The following is a 19,619-nucleotide window of genomic DNA, read 5'->3' as shown; positions in this document are numbered from 1 at the left end:
TGGTTGCGAGGCGTGGGCTATGGATAGAGTTGTGCGCAGGAGGATGGATGTGCTGGAAATGAGATGTTTGAGGACAATGTGTGGTGTGAGGTGGTTTGATCGAGTGAGTAACGTAAGGGTAAGGGAGATGTGTGGAAATAAAAAGAGCGTGGTTGAGAGAGCAGAAGAGGGTGTTTTGAAGTGGTTTGGGCACATGGAGAGGATGAGTGAGGAAAGATTGACCTAGAGGATATATGTGTCGGAGGTGGAGGGAACAAGAAGAGGGAGACTAAATTGGAGGTGGAAAGATGGAGTGAAAAAGATTTTGTGTGATCGGGGCCTGAACATGCAGGTGGGTGAAAGGAGGGCAAGGAATAGAGTGAATTGGAGCGATGTGGTATACCGGGGTTGACGTGCTGTCAGTGGATTGAAGCAGGGCATGTGAAGCGTCTGGGGTAAACCATGGAAAGCTGTGTAGGTATGTATATTTGCGTGTGTGGACGTATGTATATACATGTGTATGGGGGGGTTGGGCCATTTCTTTCGTCTGTTTCCTTGCGCTACCTCGCAAATGCAGGAGACAGCGACAAAGTATAATAAAAAAAAAAAATATAAGGAGGGGAGGATTTCTGGCCCCCCGCTCCCGTCCCCTCTAGTCGCTTTCTACGACACGCGAGGAATACGTGGGAAGTATTCTTTCACCCCTGTCCCCTATATATATATATATATATATATATATATATATATATATATATATATATATATATATATCGAGGATGTAAGGCATGTGTACGTGTAGGAAGAGAGGAAAGTGATTGGTTCTCAGTGAATGTAGGTTTGCGGCAGGGGTGTGTGATGTCTCCATGGTTGTTTAATTTGTTTATGGATGGGGTTGTTAGGGAGGTGAATGCAAGAGTTTTGGAGAGAAGGGCAAGTATGAAGTCTGTTGGGGATGAGAGAGCTTGGGAAGTGAGTCAGTTGTTGTTCGCTGATGATACAGCGCTGGTGGCTGATTCATGTGAGAAACTGCAGAAGCTGGTGACTGAGTTTGGTAAAGTGTGTGAAAGAAGAAAGTTAAGAGTAAATGTGAATAAGAGCAAGGTTATTAGGTACAGTAGGGTTGAGGGTCAAGTCAATTGGGAGGTAAGTTTGAGTGAAGCAAAACTGGAGGAAATAAAGTGTTTTAGATATCTGGGAGTGGATCTGGCAGCGGATGGAACCATAGAAGCGGAAGTGGATCATAGGGTGGGGGAGGGGGCAAAAGTCCTGGGAGCCTTGAAGAATGCGTGGAAGTTGAGAACATTATCTCGGAAAGCAAAAATGGGTATGTTTGAAGGAATAGTTGTTCCAACAATGTTGTATGGTTGCGAGGTGTGGGCTATGGATAGAGTTGTGCGCAGGAGGGTGGATGTGCTGGAAATGAGATGTTTGAGGACAATGTGTGGTGTGAGGTGATTTGATCGAGTAAGTAACGTAAGGGTAAGAGAGATGTGTGGAAATAAAAAGAGCGTGGTGGAGAGAGCAGAAGAGGGTGTTTTGAAATGGTTTGGGCACATGGAGAGAATGAGTGAGGAAAGATTGACCAAGAGGATATATGTGTTGGAGGTGGAGGGAACGAGGAGAAGTGGGAGACCAAATTAGAGGTGGAAAGATGGAGTGAAAAAGATTTTGTGTGATCGGGGCCTGAACATGCAGGAGGGTGAAAGGAGGGCAAGGAATAGAGTGAATTGGATCGATGTGGTATACCGGGGTTGACGTGCTGTCAGTGGGTTGAATCAGGGCATGTGAAGCGTCTGGGGTAAACCATGGAAAGCTGTGTAGGTATGTATATTTGCGTGTGTGGACGTATGTATATACATGTGTATGGGGGTGGGTTGGGCCATTTCCTTCCTCTATTTCGTTGCGCTACCTCGCAAACGCGGGAGACAGCGACAAAGCAAAAAAATATATATATATATATATATATATATATATATATATATATATATATATATATATATATATTGTTTTTTTCATACTATCTACCATTTCCCGCGATAGCGAGGTAGCATTAAGAACAGAGGACTGGGCCTTTGAGGGAATATCCTCACCTGGCCCCCTTCTCTGTTCCTTCTTTTGGAAAATTAAAAAAAAAGAAAAAAAAAAGAGAGGGGAGGATTTCCAGCCCCCCGCTCCCTTCCCTTTTAGTATAAATATATATATATATATATATATATATATATATATATATATATATATATATATATATATATATTTACTCTTAAGTTTCTTCTTTCACACACTTTACCAAACTCAGTCACCAGCTTCTGCAGTTTCTCACATGAATCAGCTACCAGCGCTGTATCATCAGCGAACAACAACTGACTCACTTCCCAAGCTCTCTCATCCCCAACAGACTTCATACTTGCCCCTCTTTTAAAAACTCTTGCATTCACCTCCCTAACAACCCCATCCATAAACAAATTAAACAACCATGGAGACATCACACACCCCTGTGCAAACCTACAATCACTGAGAACCAATCACTTTCCTCTCTTCCTACACGTACACACATATATATATATACCACATCGCTCCAATTCACTCTATTCCTTGCCCTCCTTTCACCCTCCTGCATGTTCAGGCCCCTATCACAGAAAATCTTTTTCACTCCATCTTTCCACCTCCAATTTGGTCTCCCTCTTCTCCTCGTTCCCTCCACCTCCGACACATATATCTTCTTGGTCAATCTTTCCTCACTCATTCTCTCCATGTGACCAAACCATTTCAAAACACCCTCTTCTGCTCTCTCAACCACGCTCTTTTTATTTCCACACATCTCTCTCACCCTTATGTTTCTTACTCGATCAAACCACCTCACACCACACATTGTCCTCAAACATCCCATTTCCAGCACATCCATCCTTCTGCGCACAACTCTATCCATAGCCCACGCCTCGCAACCATACAACATTGTTGGAACAACTATTCCTTCAAACATACCCATTTTTGCTTTCCGAGATAATGTTCTCGACTTCCACACATTCTTCAAGGCTCCCAGAATTTTCGCCCCCTCCCCCACCCTATGATCCACTCCGCTTCCATGGTTCCATCCGCTGCCAGATCCACTCCCAGATATCTAAAACACTTCACTTCCTCCAGTTTTTCTCCATTCAAACTTACCTCCCAATTGACTTGACCCTCAACCCTACTGTACCTAATAACATTGCTCTTATTCACATTTACTCTTAACTTTCTTCTTTCACACACTTTACCAAACTCAGTGACCAGCTTCTGCAGTTTCTCACATGAATCAGCCACCAGCGCTGTATCATCAGCGAACAACAACTGACACACTTCCCAAGCTCTCTCATCCCCAACAGACTTCATACTTGCCCCTCTTTCCAAAACTCTTGCATTCACCTCCCTAACAACCCCATCCACAAACAAATTAAACAACCATGGAGACATCACACACCCCTGCCACAAACCTACATTCACTGAGAACCAATCACTTTCCTCTCTTCCTACACGTACACATGAATTACATCCTCGATAAAAACTTTTCACTGCTTCTAACAACTTTCCTCCCACACCATATATTCTTAATACCTTCCACAGAGCATCTCTATCAACTCTATCATATGCCTTCTCCAGATCCATAAATGCTACATACAAATCCATTTGCTTTTCTAAGTATTTCTCACATACATTCTTCAAAGCAAACACCTGATCCACACATCATCTACCACTTCTGAAATCACACTGCTCTTCCCCAATCTGATGCATATATATATACATATATATATATTTCTTTTTTTTTTTTTATACTTTGTCGCTGTCTCCCGCGTTTGCGAGGTAGCACAAGGAAACAGACGAAAGAAATGAGCCAACCCCCCCCCCATACACATGTATATACATACGTCCACACACGCAAATAAACATACCTACACAGCTTTCCATGGTTTACCCCAGACGCTTCACATGCCTTGATTCAATCCACTGACAGCACGTCAGCCCCGGTATACCACATCGCTCCAATTCACTCTATTCCTTGCCCTCCTTTCACCCTCCTGCATGTTCAGGCCCCGATCACACAAAATCTTTTTCACTCCATCTTTCCACCTCCAATTTGGTCTCCCTCTTCTCCTTGTACCCTCCACCTCCGACACATATATCCTCTTGGTCAATCTTTCCTCACTCATCCTCTCCATGTGCCCAAACCACTTCAAAACACCCTCTTCTGCTCTCTCCACCACGCTCTTTTTATTTCCACACATCTCTCTTACCCTTATGTTACTCACTCGATCAAACCACCTCACACCACACATTGTCCTCAAACATCTCATTTCCAGCACATCCATCCTCCTGCGCACAACTCTATCCATAGCCCACGCCTCGCAACCATACAACATTGTTGGAACCACTATTCCTTCAAACATACCCATTTTTGCTTTCCGAGATAATGTTCTCGACTTCCACACATTCTTCAGGGCCCCCAGAATTTTCGCCCCCTCCCCCACCCTATGATCCACTTCCGCTTCCATGGTTCCATCCGCTGTCAGATCCACTCCCAGATATCTAAAACACTTAACTTCCTCCAGTTTTTCTCCATTCAAACTCACCTCCCAATTGACTTGACCCTCAACCCTACTGTACCTAATAACCTTGCTCTTATTCACATTTACTCTTAACTTTCTTCTTCCACACACTTTACCAAACTCAGTCACCAGCTTCTGCAGTTTCACACATGAATCAGCCACCAGCGCTGTGTCATCAGCGAACAACAACTGACTCACTTCCCAAGCTCTCTCATCCCCAACAGACTTCATACTTGCCCCTCTTTCCAAAACTCTTGCATTTACCTCCCTAACAACCCCATCCATAAACAAATTAAACAACCATGGAGACATCACACACCCCTGCCGCAAACCTACATTCACTGAGAACCAATCACTTTCCTCTCTTCCTACACGTACACATGCCTTACATCCTCGATAAAAACTTTTCACTGCTTCTAACAACTTTCCTCCCACACCATATATTCTTAATACCTTCCACAGAGCATCTCTATCAACTCTATCATATGCCTTCTCCAGATCCATAAATGCTACATACAAATCCATTTGCTTTTCTAAGTATTTCTCACATACATTCTTCAAAGCAAACACCTGATCCACACATCCTCTACCACTTCTGAAACCACACTGCTCTTCCCCAATCTGATGCTCTGTACATGCCTTCACCCTCTCAATTAATACCCTCCCATATAATTTACCAGGAATACTCAACAAACTTATACCTTTGTAATTTGAGCACTCACTATTATCCCCTTTGCCTTTGTACAATGGCACTATGCACGCATTCCGCCAATCCTCAGGCACCTCACCACGAGTCATACATACATTAAATAACCTTACCAACCAGTCAACAATACAGTCACCCCCTTTTTTAATAAATTCCACTGCAATAACATCCAAACCTGCTGCCTTGCCGGCTTTCATCTTCCGCAAAGCCTTCACTACCTCTTCTCTGTTTACCAAATCATTTTCCCTAACCCTCTCACTTTGCACACCACCTCGACCAAAACACCCTATATCTGCCACTCTATCATCAAACACATTCAACAAACCTTCGAAATACTCACTCCATCTCCTTCTCACATCACCACTACTTGTTATCACCTCCCCACTTGCGCCCTTCACTGAAGTTCCCATTTGCTCCCTTGTCTTACGCACTTTATTTACCTCCTTCCAGAACATCTTTTTATTCTCCCTAAAATTTAATGATACTCTCTCACCCCATCTCTCATTTGCCCTTTTTTTCACCTCTTGCACCTTTCTCTTGACCTCCTGTCTCTTTCTTTTATACATCTCCCACTCAATTGCATTTTTCCCTGCAAAAATCGTCCAAATGCCTCTCTCTTCTCTTTCACTAATACTCTTACTTCTTCATCCCACCACTCACTACCCTTTCTAATCAACCCACCTCCCACTCTTCTCATGCCACAAGCATCTTTTGCGCAATCCATCACTGATTCCCTAAATACATCCCATTCCTCCCCCACTCCCCTTACTTCCATTGTTCTCACCTTTTTCCATTCTGTACTCAGTCTCTCCTGGTACTTCCTCACACAGGTCTCCATCTCAAGCTCACTTACTCTCAGCACCCTCTTCACCCCAACATTCACTCTTCTTTTCTGAAAACCCATACAAATCTTCACCTTAGCCTCCACAAGATAACGATCAGACATCCCTCCAGTTGCACCTCTCAGCACATTAACATCCAAAAGTCTCTCTTTCGCACGCCTGTCAATTAACACGTAATCCAATAACGCTCTCTGGCCATCTCTCCTACTTACATAAGTAAACTTATGTATATCTCTCTTTTTAAACCAGGTATTCCCAATCATCAGTCCTTTTTCAGCACATAAATCTACAAGCTCTTCACCATTTCCATTTACAACACTGAACACCCCATGTATACCAATTATTCCCTCAACTGCCACATTACTCACCTTTGCATTCAAATCACCCATCACTTTAACCCGGTCTCGTGCACCAAAACCACTAACACACTCATTCAGCTGCTCCCAAAACACTTGCCTCTCTTGATCTTTCTTCTCATGCCCAGGTGCATAAGCACCAATGATCACCCACCTCTCTCCATCAACTTTCAGTTTTACCCATATTAATCGAGAATTTACTTTCTTACACTCTATCACATACTCCCACAACTCCTGTTTCAGGAGTATTGCTACTCCTTCCCTTGCTCTTGTCCTCTCACTAACCCCTGACTTTACTCCCCAGACATTCCCAAACCACTCTTCCCCTTTACCCTTGAGCTTCATTTCACTCAGAGCCAAAACATCCAGGTTCCTTTCCTCAAACATACTACCTATCTCTCCTTTTTTCACATCTTGGTTACATCCACACACATTTAGGCACCCCACTCTGAGCCTTCGAGGAGGATGAGCACTCCCCGCGTGACTCCTTCTTCTGTTTCCCATTTTAGAAAGTTAATACAAGGAGGGGAGGATTTCTGGCCCCCCGCTCCCGTCCCCTCTAGTCGCTTTCTACGACACGCGAGTAATACGTGGGAAGTATTCTTTCACCCCTATCCCCAGGGATAATATACATATATATATACATATACACATACACACACATACACATACATATGCACATACACACACACACACACATACATATATATACCTATGAAAAATGTAAGAAACAATTTAGAAAACTGAAACTTCTAGCTTGAAATGAATGAAAAAAATGAATGAAAAAAATGAAAAAAAAAATCTGACATTCATTTTTTTCATTCCTATATATATATATATATATAAAGATTGACCAAGAGGATATATGTGTCGGAGGTGGATGGAACGAGGAGAAGAGGGAGACCAAATTGGAGGTGGAAAGATGGAGTGAAAAAGATTTTGTGTGATCGGGGCCTGAACATGCAGGAGGGTGAAAGGAGGGCAAGGAATAGAGTGAATTGGAGCGATGTGGTATACCGGGGTTGACGTGCTGTCAGTGGATTGAATCAAGGCATGTGAAGCATCTGGGGTAAACCATGGAAAGCTGTGTAGGTATGTATATTTGTGTGTGTGGACGTATGTATATACATGTGTATGGGGGGGGGTTGGGCCATTTCTTCTTTCGTCTGTTTCCTTGCGCTACCTCGCAAACGCGGGAGACAGCGACAAAGTATAATAAAAATAAAAGTAATATATATATATATTTTTATATATATATATATAGATATATATATATATATATTTTTTTTTTTTTTTTTATACTATTCGCCATTTCCCACATTAGCGAGGTAGCGTTAAGAACAGAGGACTGGGCCTTTGAGGGAATATCCTCATATGGCCCCCTTCTCTGTTCCTTCTTTTGGAAAATTTAAATACATACATATATATATATATATATATATATATATTTTTTTTTTTTTCATACTATTCGCCGTTTCCCGCGATAGCGAGGTAGCGTTAAGAACAGAAGACTGGGCCTCTGAGGAAACATCCTCACCCGGCCCCCTTTTCTGTTCCTTCCTTTGGAAAAAAAAAAAAAATATATATATATATATATTTTTTTTTTTTTTTTTTTTTTTTTTTTTTTTTTTTTTTTTTTATACTTTGTCGCTGTCTCCCGCGTTTGCGAGGTAGCGCAAGGAAACAGACGAAAGAAATGGCCCAACCCCCCCCCATACACATGTACATACACACGTCCACACACGCAAATATACATACCTACACAGCTTTCCATGGTTTACCCCAGACGCTTCACATGCCTTGCTTCAATCCACTGACAGCACGTCAACCCCTGTATACCACATATATATATATATATATATATATATATATATATATATATATATATATATATATATATATATATATATATATATAGGTAGCGTTAAGAATAGGGGATTGTGCCATTGAGGGAATATCCTCACCTGGCCCCCTTCTCTGTTCCCTCTTTTGGAAAATTAAAAAAATGAGAGGGGAGGATTTGCAGCCCCCACTCCCTTCCCTTTTAGTCGCCTTTTACGACACGCAGGGAATACGTGGGAAGTATTCTTTCTCCCCTGTACCCAGGGATAAAATATATATATATATATGTACCAGGAGAGACTGAGTACAGAATGGAAAAAGGTGAGAACAATGGAAGTAAGGGGAGTGGGGGGAGGAATGGGATGTATTTAGGGAATCAGTGATGGATTGCGCAAAAGATGCTTGTGGCATGAGAAGAGTGGGAGGTGGGTTGATTAGAAAGGGTAGTGAGTGGAGGGATGAAGAAGTAAGATTATTAGTGAAAGAGAAGAGAGAGGCATTTGGACGATTTTTGCAGGGAAAAAATGCAATTGAGTGGGAGATGTATAAAAGAAAGAGACAGGAGGTCAAGAGAAAGGTGCAAGAGGTGAAAAAGAGGGCAAATGAGAGTTGGGGTGAGAGAGTATCATTAAGTTTAAGGAAGAATAAAAAGATGTTCTGGAAGGAGGTAAACAAAGTGCTTAAGACAAGGGAGCAAATGGGAACTTCAGTGAAGGGCGCAAATGGGGAGGTGATAACAAGTAGTGGTGATGTGAGAAGGAGATGGAGTGAGTATTTTGAAGGTTTGTTGAATGTGTTTGATGATAGAGTGGCAGATATAGGGTGTTTTGGTCGAGGTGGTGTGCAAAGTGAGAGGGTTAGGGAAAATGATTTGGTAAACAGAGAAGAGGTAGTAAAAGCTTTGCGGAAGATGAAAGCTGGCAAGGCAGCAGGTTTGGATGGTATTGCAGTGGAATTTATTAAAAAAAGGTGGTGACTGTATTATTGACTGGTTGGTAAGGTTATTTAATGTATGTATTACTCATGGTGAGGTGCCTGAGGATTGGCGGAATGTGTGCATAGTGCCATTGTACAAAGGCAAAGGGGATAAGAGTGAGTGCTCAAATTACAGAGGTATAAGTTTGTTGAGTATTCCTGGTAAATTATATGGGAGGGTATTGATTGAGAGGGTAAAGGCATGTACAGAGCATCATATTGGGGAATAGCAGTGTGGTTTCAGAAGTGGTAGAGGATGTGTGGATCAGGTGTTTACTTTGAAGAATGTATGTGAGAAATACTTAGAAAAGCAAATGGATTTGTATGTAGCATTTATGTATCTGGAGAAGGCATATGATAGAGTTGATAGAGATGCTCTGTGGAAGGTATTAAGAATATATGGTGTGGGAGGCAAGTTGTTAGAAGCAGTGAAAAGTTTTTGTCGAGGATGTAAGGTATGTGTATGTTTAGGAAGAGAGGAAAGTGATTGGTTCTCAGTGAATGTAGGTTTGCGGCAGGGGTGTGTGATGTCTCCATGGTTGTTTAATTTGTTTATGGATGGGGTTGTTAGGGAAGTAAATGCAAGAGTTTTGGAAAGAGGGGCAAAAATGAAGTCTGTTGTGGATGAGAGAGCTTGGGAAGTGAGTCAGTTGTTGTTCGCTGATGATACAGCGCTGGTGGCTGATTCATGTGAGAAACTGCAGAAGCTGGTGACTGAGTTTGGTAAAGTGTGTGAAAGAAGAAAGTTAAGAGTAAATGTGAATAAGAGCAAGGTTATTAGGTACAGTAGGGTTGAGGGTCAAGTCAATTGGGAGGTAAGTTTGAATGGAGAAAAACTGGAGGAAGTAAAGTGTTTTAGATATCTTGGAGTGGATCTGGCAGCGGATGGAACCATGGAAGCGGAAGTGGATCATAGGGTGGGGGAGGGGGCGAAAATCCTGGGAGCCTTGAAGAATGTGTGGAAGTCGAGAACATTATCTCGGAAAGCAAAAATGGGTATGTTTGAAGGAATAGTGGTTCCAACAATGTTGTATGGTTGCGAGGCGTGGGCTATGGATAGAGTTGTGCGCAGGAGGGTGGATGTGCTGGAAATGAGATGTTTGAGGACAATATGTGGTGTGAGGTGGTTTGATCGAGTAAGTAACGTAAGGGTAAGAGAGATGTGTGGAAATAAAAAGAGCGTGGTTGAGATAGCAGAAGAGGGTGTTTTGAAATGGTTTGGTCACATGGAGAGAATGATTGAGGAAAGATTGACCAAGAGGATATATGTGTCGGAAATGGAGGGAACGAGGAGAAGTGGGAGACCAAATTGGAGGTGGAAAGATGGAGTGAAAAAGATTTTGAGTGAGTGGGGCCTGAACATGCAGGAGGGTGAAAGGATGAATTGGATCGATGTGGTATACCAGGGTTGACGTGCTGTCAGTGGATTGAATCAGGGCATGTGAAGCGTCTGGGGTAAACCATGGAAAGCTGTGTAGGTATGTATATTTGCATGTGTGGATGTATGTATATACATGTGTATGGGGGTGGGTTGGGCCATTTCTTTCGTCTGTTTCCTTGCGCTACCTCGCAAACGCGGAGACAGCGACAAAGCAAAAAACAAAAAATATATATATATATATATATATATATATATATATATATATATATATATATTATTTATTTTTTTTTTATTATACTTTGTCGCTGTCTCCCGCGTTTGCGAGGTAGCGCAAGGAAACAGACGAAAGAAATGGCCCAACCCCCCCCATACACATGTATATACATACGTCCACACACACAAATATACATACCTACACAGCTTTCCATGGTTTACCCCAGACGCTTCACATGCCCTGCTTCAATCCACTGACAGCACGTCAACCCCGGTATACCACATCGCTCCAATTCACTCTATTCCTTGCCCTCCTTTCACGCTCCTACATGCTCAGGCCCCGATCACACAAAATCTTTTTCACTCCATCTTTCCACCTCCAATTTGGTCTCCTTCTTCTCCTTGTTCCCTCCACCTCCGACACATATATCCTCTTGGTCAATCTTTCCTCACTCATCCTCTCCATGTGCCCAAACCACTTCAAAACACCCTCTTCTGCTCTCTCAACCACGCTCTTTTTATTTCCACACATCTCTCTTACCCTTACGTTACTCACTCGATCAAACCATCTCACACCACACATTGTCCTCAAACATCTCATTTCCAGCACATCCATCCTCCTGCGCACAACTCTATCCATAGCCCACGCCTCGCAACCATACAACATTGTTGGAACCACTATTCCTTCAAACATACCCATTTTTGCTTTCCGAGATAATGTTCTCGACTTCCACACATTCTTCAAGGCCCCCAGGATTTTCGCCCCCTCCCCCACCCTATGATCCACTTCCGCTTCCATGGTTCCATCCGCTGCCAGATCCACTCCCAGATATCTAAAACACTTCACTTCCTCCAGTTTTTCTCCATTCAAACTCACCTCCCAATTGACTTGACCCTCAACCCTACTGTACCTAATAACCTTGCTCTTATTCACATTTACTCTTAACTTTCTTCTTCCACACACTTTTCCAAACTCAGTCACCAGCTTCTGCAGTTTCTCACATGAATCAGCCACCAGCGCTGTATCATCAGCGAACAACAACTGACTCACTTCCCAAGCTCTCTCATCCCCAACAGACTTCATACTTGCCCCTCTTTCCAAAACTCTTGCATTTACCTCCCTAACAACCCCATCCATAAACAAATTAAACAACCATGGAGACATCACACACCCCTGCCGCAAACCTACATTCACTGAGAACCAATCACTTTCCTCTCTTCCTACACGTACACATGCCTTACATCCTCGATAAAAACTTTTCACTGCTTCTAACAACTTTCCTCCCACACCATATATTCTTAATACCTTCCACAGAGCATCTCTATCAACTCTATCATATGCCTTCTCCAGATCCATAAATGCTACATACAAATCCATTTGCTTTTCTAAGTATTTCTCACATACATTCTTCAAAGCAAACACCTGATCCACACATCCTCTACCACTTCTGAAACCACACTGCTCTTCCCCAATCTGATGCTCTGTACATGCCTTCACCCTCTCAATCAATACCCTCCCATATAATTTACCAGGAATACTCAACAAACTTATACCTCTGTAATTTGAGCACTCACTCTTATCCCCTTTGCCTTTGTACAATGGCACTATGCACGCATTCCGCCAATCCTCAGGCACCTCACCATGAGTCATACATACATTAAATAACCTTACCAACCAGTCAACAATACAGTCACCCCCTTTTTTAATAAATTCCACTGCAATACCATCCAAACCTGCTGCCTTGCCGGCTTTCATCTTCCGCAAAGCTTTTACTACCTCTTCTCTGTTTACTAAATCATTTTCCCTAACCCTCTCACTTTGGACACCACCTCGACCAAAACACCCTATATCTGCCACTCTATCATCAAACACATTCAACAAACCTTCAAAATACTCACTCCATCTCCTTCTCACATCACCACTACTTGTTATCACCTCCCCACTTGCGCCCTTCACCGAAGTTCCCATTTGCTGCCTTGTCTTACGCACTTTATTTACCTCCTTCCAGAACATCTTTTTATTCTCCCTAAAATTTAATGATACTCTCTCACCCCAACTCTCATTTGCCCTTTTTTTCACCTCTTGCACCTTTCTCTTGACCTCCTGTCTCTTTCTTTTATACATCTCCCACTCAATTGCATTTTTTCCCTGCAAAAATCGTCCAAATGCCTCTCTCTTCTCTTTCACTAATACTCTTACTTCTTCATCCCACCACTCACTACCCTTTCTAATCAACCCACCTCCCACTCTTCTCATGCCACAAGCATCTTTTGCGCAATCCATCACTGATTCCCTGAATACATCCCATTCCTCCCCCACTCCCCTTACTTCCATTGTTCTCACCTTTTTCCATTCTGTACTCAGTCTCTCCTGGTACTTCCTCACACAGGTCTCCTTCTCAAGCTCACTTACTCTCACCACCCTCTTCACCCCAACATTCACTCTTCTTTTCTGAAAACCCATACAAATCTTCACCTTAGCCTCCACAAGATAATGATCAGACATCCCTCCAGTTGCACCTCTCAGGACATTAACATCCAATAGTCTCTCTTTCGCACGCCTGTCAATTAACACGTAATCCAATAACGCTCTCTGGCCATCTCTCCTACTTACATAAGTATACTTATGTATATCTCGCTTTTTAAACCATGTATTCCCAATCATCAGTCCTTTTTCAGCACATAAATCTACAAGCTCTTCACCATTTCCATTTACAACACTGAACACCCCATGTATACCAATTATTCCCTCAACTGCCACATTACTCACCTTTGCATTCAAATCACCCATCACTATGACCCGGTCTCATGCATCAAAACCACTAACACACTCATTCAGCTGCTCCCAAAACACTTGCCTCTCTTGATCTTTCTTCTCATGCCCAGGTGCATATGCACCAATAATCACCCACCTCTCTCCATCAACTTTCAGTTTTACCCATATTAATCGAGAATTTACTTTCTTACACTCTATCACATACTCCCACAACTCCTGTTTCAGGAGTATTGCTACTCCTTCCCTTGCTCTTGTCCTCTCACTAACCCCTGACTTTACTCCCCAGACATTCCCAAACCACTCTTCCCCTTTACCCTTGAGCTTCGTTTCACTCAGAGCCAAAACATCCAGGTTCCTTTCCTCAAACATACTACCTATCTCTCCTTTTTTCACATCTTGGTTACATCCACACACATTTAGGCACCCCACTCTGAGCCTTCGAGGAGGATGAGCACTCCCCGCGTGACTCCTTCTTCTGTTTCCCATTTTAGAAAGTTAATACAAGGAGGGGAGGATTTCTGGCCCCCCGCTCCTGTCCCCTCTAGTCGCTTTCTACGACACGCGAGGAATACGTGGGAAGTATTCTTTCACCCCTATCCCCAGGATAATATGCATATATATATACATATACACATACACACACATACACATACATACGCACATAAACACACACACACACATACATATATATACATATGAGAAATGTAAGAAACAATTTAGAAAACTGAAACTTCTAGCTTGAAATGAATGAAAAAAATGAATGTCACATAATGGTTCAACCTCTGGCTATGGAAAAAAGGAAATGTATAATTTATTTACACAAATGTCAATGGCAGTTCTCATCAATTTAACCACTGTATCAATAAGCTTCAATGTCTAGGCTACATTTTTCTCCAATTTCACTATTTTCCTTCACATTTTCAATTGTGTCTGAATGTTCTACTCCAAGAGTGATTGTTTTTCCAGTAATATATATATATATATATATATATATATATATATATATATATATATATATATATATATATATATGTATATATACACATATATTGGAAAGGATCACAATTTTGCGCATGATCAAGATATTCCTGAGTCCACAGGGAAAATGAAACATGAAAAGTTCCCAAGTGCATTTTCGTGTAATAATCACATCATCAGTGGAGACACTAGAGAGAAATATAACAGTCAGTTGATATACATCGAAGAGATGAAAGTGCACTTGGGACCTTTTCGTGTTTCATTTTCCCCGTGGACTCATAGGAATATATATATATATATATATATATATATATATATATATATATATATATATATATATATATATATATATATATATATATATATATATATATATATATATATATATTTATATGGTTGAGAGAGCAGAAGAGGGTGTTTTGAAGTGGTTTGGGCACATAGAGAGGATGAGTGAGGAAAGATTGACCAAGAGGATATATGTGTCGGAGGTGGAGGGAACGAGAAGAGGGAGACCAAATTGGAGGTGGAAAGATGGAGTGAAAAAGATTTTGTGTGATCGGGGCCTGAACATGCAGGAGGGTGAAAGGAGGGCAAGGAATAGAGTGAATTGGAGCGATGTGGTATACCGGGGTTGACGTGCTGTCAGTGGATTGAATCAAGGCATGTGAAGCGTCTGGGGTAAACCATGGAAAGCTGTGTAGGTATGTATATTTGCGTGTGTGGACGTATGTATATACATGTGAATGGGAGAGGGTTGGGCCTTTTCTTTCGTCTGTTTCCTTTCGCTACCTCACAAACGCAGGAGACAGCGACAAAGTATAATAAAAAAATAAAATATTATTTATTTATCATACTTTTTCGCTGTGTCCCGCGTTAGCGAGGTAGCGCAAGGAAACAGACAAAAGAATGGCCTAGCCTATACACATACACATGTATTTACGTACACATCGACACACACACATATGCCTATACAGTTCAACATATACATGTATATACATACACAGAAATATACATATGTACACATGTACATAATTCATACTTTCTGCCTTTTTTCATCCCCGTCGCCACCCCTGCACGCATGAAATGACAACCTCATCTCCCGCATGCGCATGAGGTAGTGATAGGGAAAGACAACAAAGTCCACATTTGTTCACACACAGTCTCTAGCTGTCATGTATAATGCACTGAAACCACAGCTCCCTTTCCACATCCAGGCCCCACAAAATATTACATGGTTTACCGCAGACGCTTCACATGCTCTGGTTCAATCCATTGACAGCACGTCGACCCCGGCATACCACATCATTCCTTGCACGCCTTTCACCCTTCTGCATGTTCAGGCCCCGATTGCTCAAAATCTTTTTCACTCCATCCTTCCAACTCCAATTTGGTCTCCCACTTGTCCTCATTCCCTCCACCTCTGATACATATATCCTCTTTGTCAATCTTTCCTCACTCATTCTCTCTATGTGACCAAACCATTTCAAAACACCCTCTTCTGCTCTCTCATCCACACACTTTTTATTACCACACTTCTCTCTTACCCATTCATTACTTACTTGATCAAACCACCTCACACCACATATTGTCCTCAAATATCTCATTTCCAACACATCCACCCTCCACCGCACAGCTCTATCTATAGCCCACACCTCGCAAGCATATAACATAGTTGGAATCACTATTTCTTCAAACATACTCTTTTGCTTTCCGAGATAGTATGCACATGTACATACATACACATGCATACACAGACATATCAATATATTCACATGTACATATTTATACTTCCTTTCCTCCATCCATTCCCAATGCAATCCTGCCCTACAGGAAACAGCATTCCCACCCCATGCGTCAGTGAGGTAACACCAGGAAAACAACAAAAAAATGCCACATTCATGCACACTCAGTCTCTAAATTTCATGTGTCTTGCACTGAAACCACAGCTCCTTATCCACATCCACACCCCACAGACCTATCCGTGGCTTGCCACAGACATTTCACATGCCCTGGTTCAATCCATTTACAGCTTAATTACTGCATGATTAAGGCACATACTGGTGTCACATGTGCAGGTTCATATTTGTTAATCTGTGAGTGACTGAGACATAAAATCGACACTACAATGGCAGGAGAATGCTAGTGATGTCTGTGGATAACTGGTGAAATCATACATTACCTTGGAAAGTAGATGACTTTAAGAATTGTTGTTTCCACATTTGAGGTCTTCAGCAGCTCTTGTTGATTTCTCGTATCATGTCCAGAACAATGAAAGATTTTGTATACATGCTTTGCAGTGAATTAGGTGAATGATGGTGTGATGCAAGCAAATAAACAGATAACCTTTTCCTTCAACTCTGGTGATGAAGATTATTTCATTCTCAGGTTTTGTAGTCAAGCATATACAGGAACATACTAATTCAAAATTTGTCATTTTGCAGGGAAGCTCGTGGGGAAAGAGGTGTGTTCCATTTGATTCCTCAGTTAAGTTCCCCAGAAAGAGAGAGAAATTTTCTACGCCTAGTCGCAGAACTCTTGATTTCTCGATGTCTCCCACCAGAATACTCCCGCTGCACCCCATTGCGCACACTTCTTAAAGAACTCCTGGCTTGTAAAGGTGTGTAACAATTTAAAATTTTTGGTATATATATATATATATATATATATTTTTTTTTTTTTTTTTTTTTTCAAACTATTCGCCATTTCCTGCATTAGGGAGGTAGCGTTAAGAACAGAGAACTGGGCCATTGAGGGAATATCCTCACCTGGCCCCCTTCTCTGTTCCTTCTTTTGGAAAATTAAAAAAAAAATTGAGAGGGGAGGATTTCCAGCCCCCCGCTCCCTTCCCTTTTAGTCGCCTTCTACGACACGCAGGGAATACGTGGGAAGTATTCTTTCTCCCCTATCCCCAGGGATAATATATTATTTTATTTTTTTTTTTAAGAAAAAATAATTTTTTTTTTTATTATACTTTGTCGCTGTCTCCCGCGTTTGCGAGGTAGCGCAAGGAAACAGACGAAAGAAATGGCCCAACCCCCCCCCATACACATGTATATACATACGTCCACACACGCAAATATACATACCTACACAGCTTTCCATGGTTTACCCCAGACGCTTCACATGCCTTGCTTCAATCCACTGACAGCACGTCAACCCCGGTATACCACATCGCTCCAATTCACTCTATTCCTTGCCCTCCTTTCACCCTCCTGCATGTTCAGGCCCCGATCACACAAAATCTTTTTCACTCCATCTTTCCACCTCCAATTTGGTCTCCCTCTTCTCCTCGTTCCCTCCACCTCCGACACATATATCCTCTTGGTCAATCTTTCCTCACTCATTCTCTCCATGTGCCCAAACCACTTCAAAACACCCTCTTCTGCTCTCTCAACCACGCTCTTTTTATTTCCACACATCTCTCTTACCCTTACGTTACTCACTCGATCAAACCACCTCACACCACACATTGTCCTCAAACATCTCATTTCCAGCACATCCATCCTCCTGCGCACAACTCTATCCATAGCCCACGCCTCGCAACCATACAACATTGTTGGAACCACTATTCCTTCAAACATAGCCATTTTTGCTTTCCGAGATAATGTTCTCGACTTCCACACATTCTTCAAGGCTCCCAGGATTTTCGCCCCCTCCCCCACCCTATGATTCACTTCTGCTTCCATGGTTCCATCTGCTGCCAGATCCACTCTCAGATATCTAAAACACTTCACTTCCTCCACTTTTTCTCCATTCAAACTCACCTCCCAATTTACTTGTCCCTCAACCCTATTGAACCTGATAACCTTGCTCTTATTCACATTTACTCTCGGCTTTCTTCATTCACACACTTTACCAAACTCAGTTACCAACTTCTGTAGTTTCTCACCCGAATCAGCCACCAGCGCTGTATCATCAGTGAACAACAACTGACTCAATTCCCTAAGCCCTCTCATCGACAACAGACTGCATACTTGGAAGGTATTGCAGTTGAATTTATTAGAAAGGGGATAAACTGTGTTGTTGACTGGTTGATGAGCATTTTCAGTGCATGTATCGTTCATGGTTAAGTGCCTAAGGATTGGCAGAATGCATGCAAAGTGCTATTGTACAAAGTTGGGGGGATAGGGGTTAGTGTTCAAATTACTAAGGTATAAGTTTCTTGAGTATTCCTAGGAAATTATATGCGAGGGTCTTGATTGAGAGGGTCAGAGCATGTACAGAGCATCAGACTGGGGAGGAGCAGTGTGGTTTCAGAAGTGGTAGAAGATGTGTGGATCAGGTGTTTGCTTTGAAGAATGCTTGTGAGAAATACTTACAAAAACAGATGGATTTGCATGTAGCACTTATGTATCTGGAGAAGGCATATGATAGAGTTGATAGAGATGCTCTATGGAAGGTATTAAAAAAATATGGTGTGGAGGTATGTTGCTTGAAGCAGTGAAAAGATTTTATCGAGGATGTAAGGCATGTGTACAAGTAGGGAGAGAGGAAAGTGATTGGTACCCAGTGAATATCAGTTTACGGCAAGGGTGCGTGATGTCTCCAAGGTTGTTTAATTTGTTTATTTATTTATTTATTTATTATACTTTGTTCCTGTCTACCGTATTAGCGAGGTAGCATAAGGAAACAGACAAAAGAATGGCCCAACCTGCCCACATACACATGTATATATATACACGTCCACGCACTCACATATACATACCTATACATATCAACATATACATATATATACATATATAGACATATACATATATATGTATATGTGTAGGTGTGTATATTTGCGTGTGTGGACGTATGTATATACATGTGTATGGGGGTGGGTTGGGCCATTTCTTTCGTCTGTTTCCTTGCGCTACCTCGCAAACGCGGGAGACAGCGACAAAGTATAATAAAAAAAAAAATGATACATATATACACGTGTACATAATTCATACTTGCTGCCTTTATTCATTCCCGTCGCCACTCCGCCACACAAGAAATGACAACCT

General features: G+C 42.0%; 1 protein-coding gene across 1 annotated transcript in view; it reads left to right on the top strand.

Annotated features, from left to right (window-relative positions):
* Window positions 1-19,619, top strand: part of LOC139749133 (sorting nexin-25-like) — a 455,484-nt gene that overhangs the window by 21,538 nt on the left and 414,327 nt on the right. Inside the window, 1 exon segment of the mRNA XM_071662758.1 lies at window positions 17,070-17,245. Within this exon segment, the coding sequence (XP_071518859.1) occupies window positions 17,070-17,245 (176 nt within the window).

This window comes from Panulirus ornatus, chromosome 6 (assembly GCF_036320965.1).
Source record: "Panulirus ornatus isolate Po-2019 chromosome 6, ASM3632096v1, whole genome shotgun sequence".
Taxonomy (NCBI): Eukaryota; Metazoa; Arthropoda; class Malacostraca; order Decapoda; family Palinuridae; genus Panulirus; species Panulirus ornatus.
Note: the sequence above shows the minus strand (reverse complement) of the source record. Positions and strands in the feature narration are given on the sequence as shown.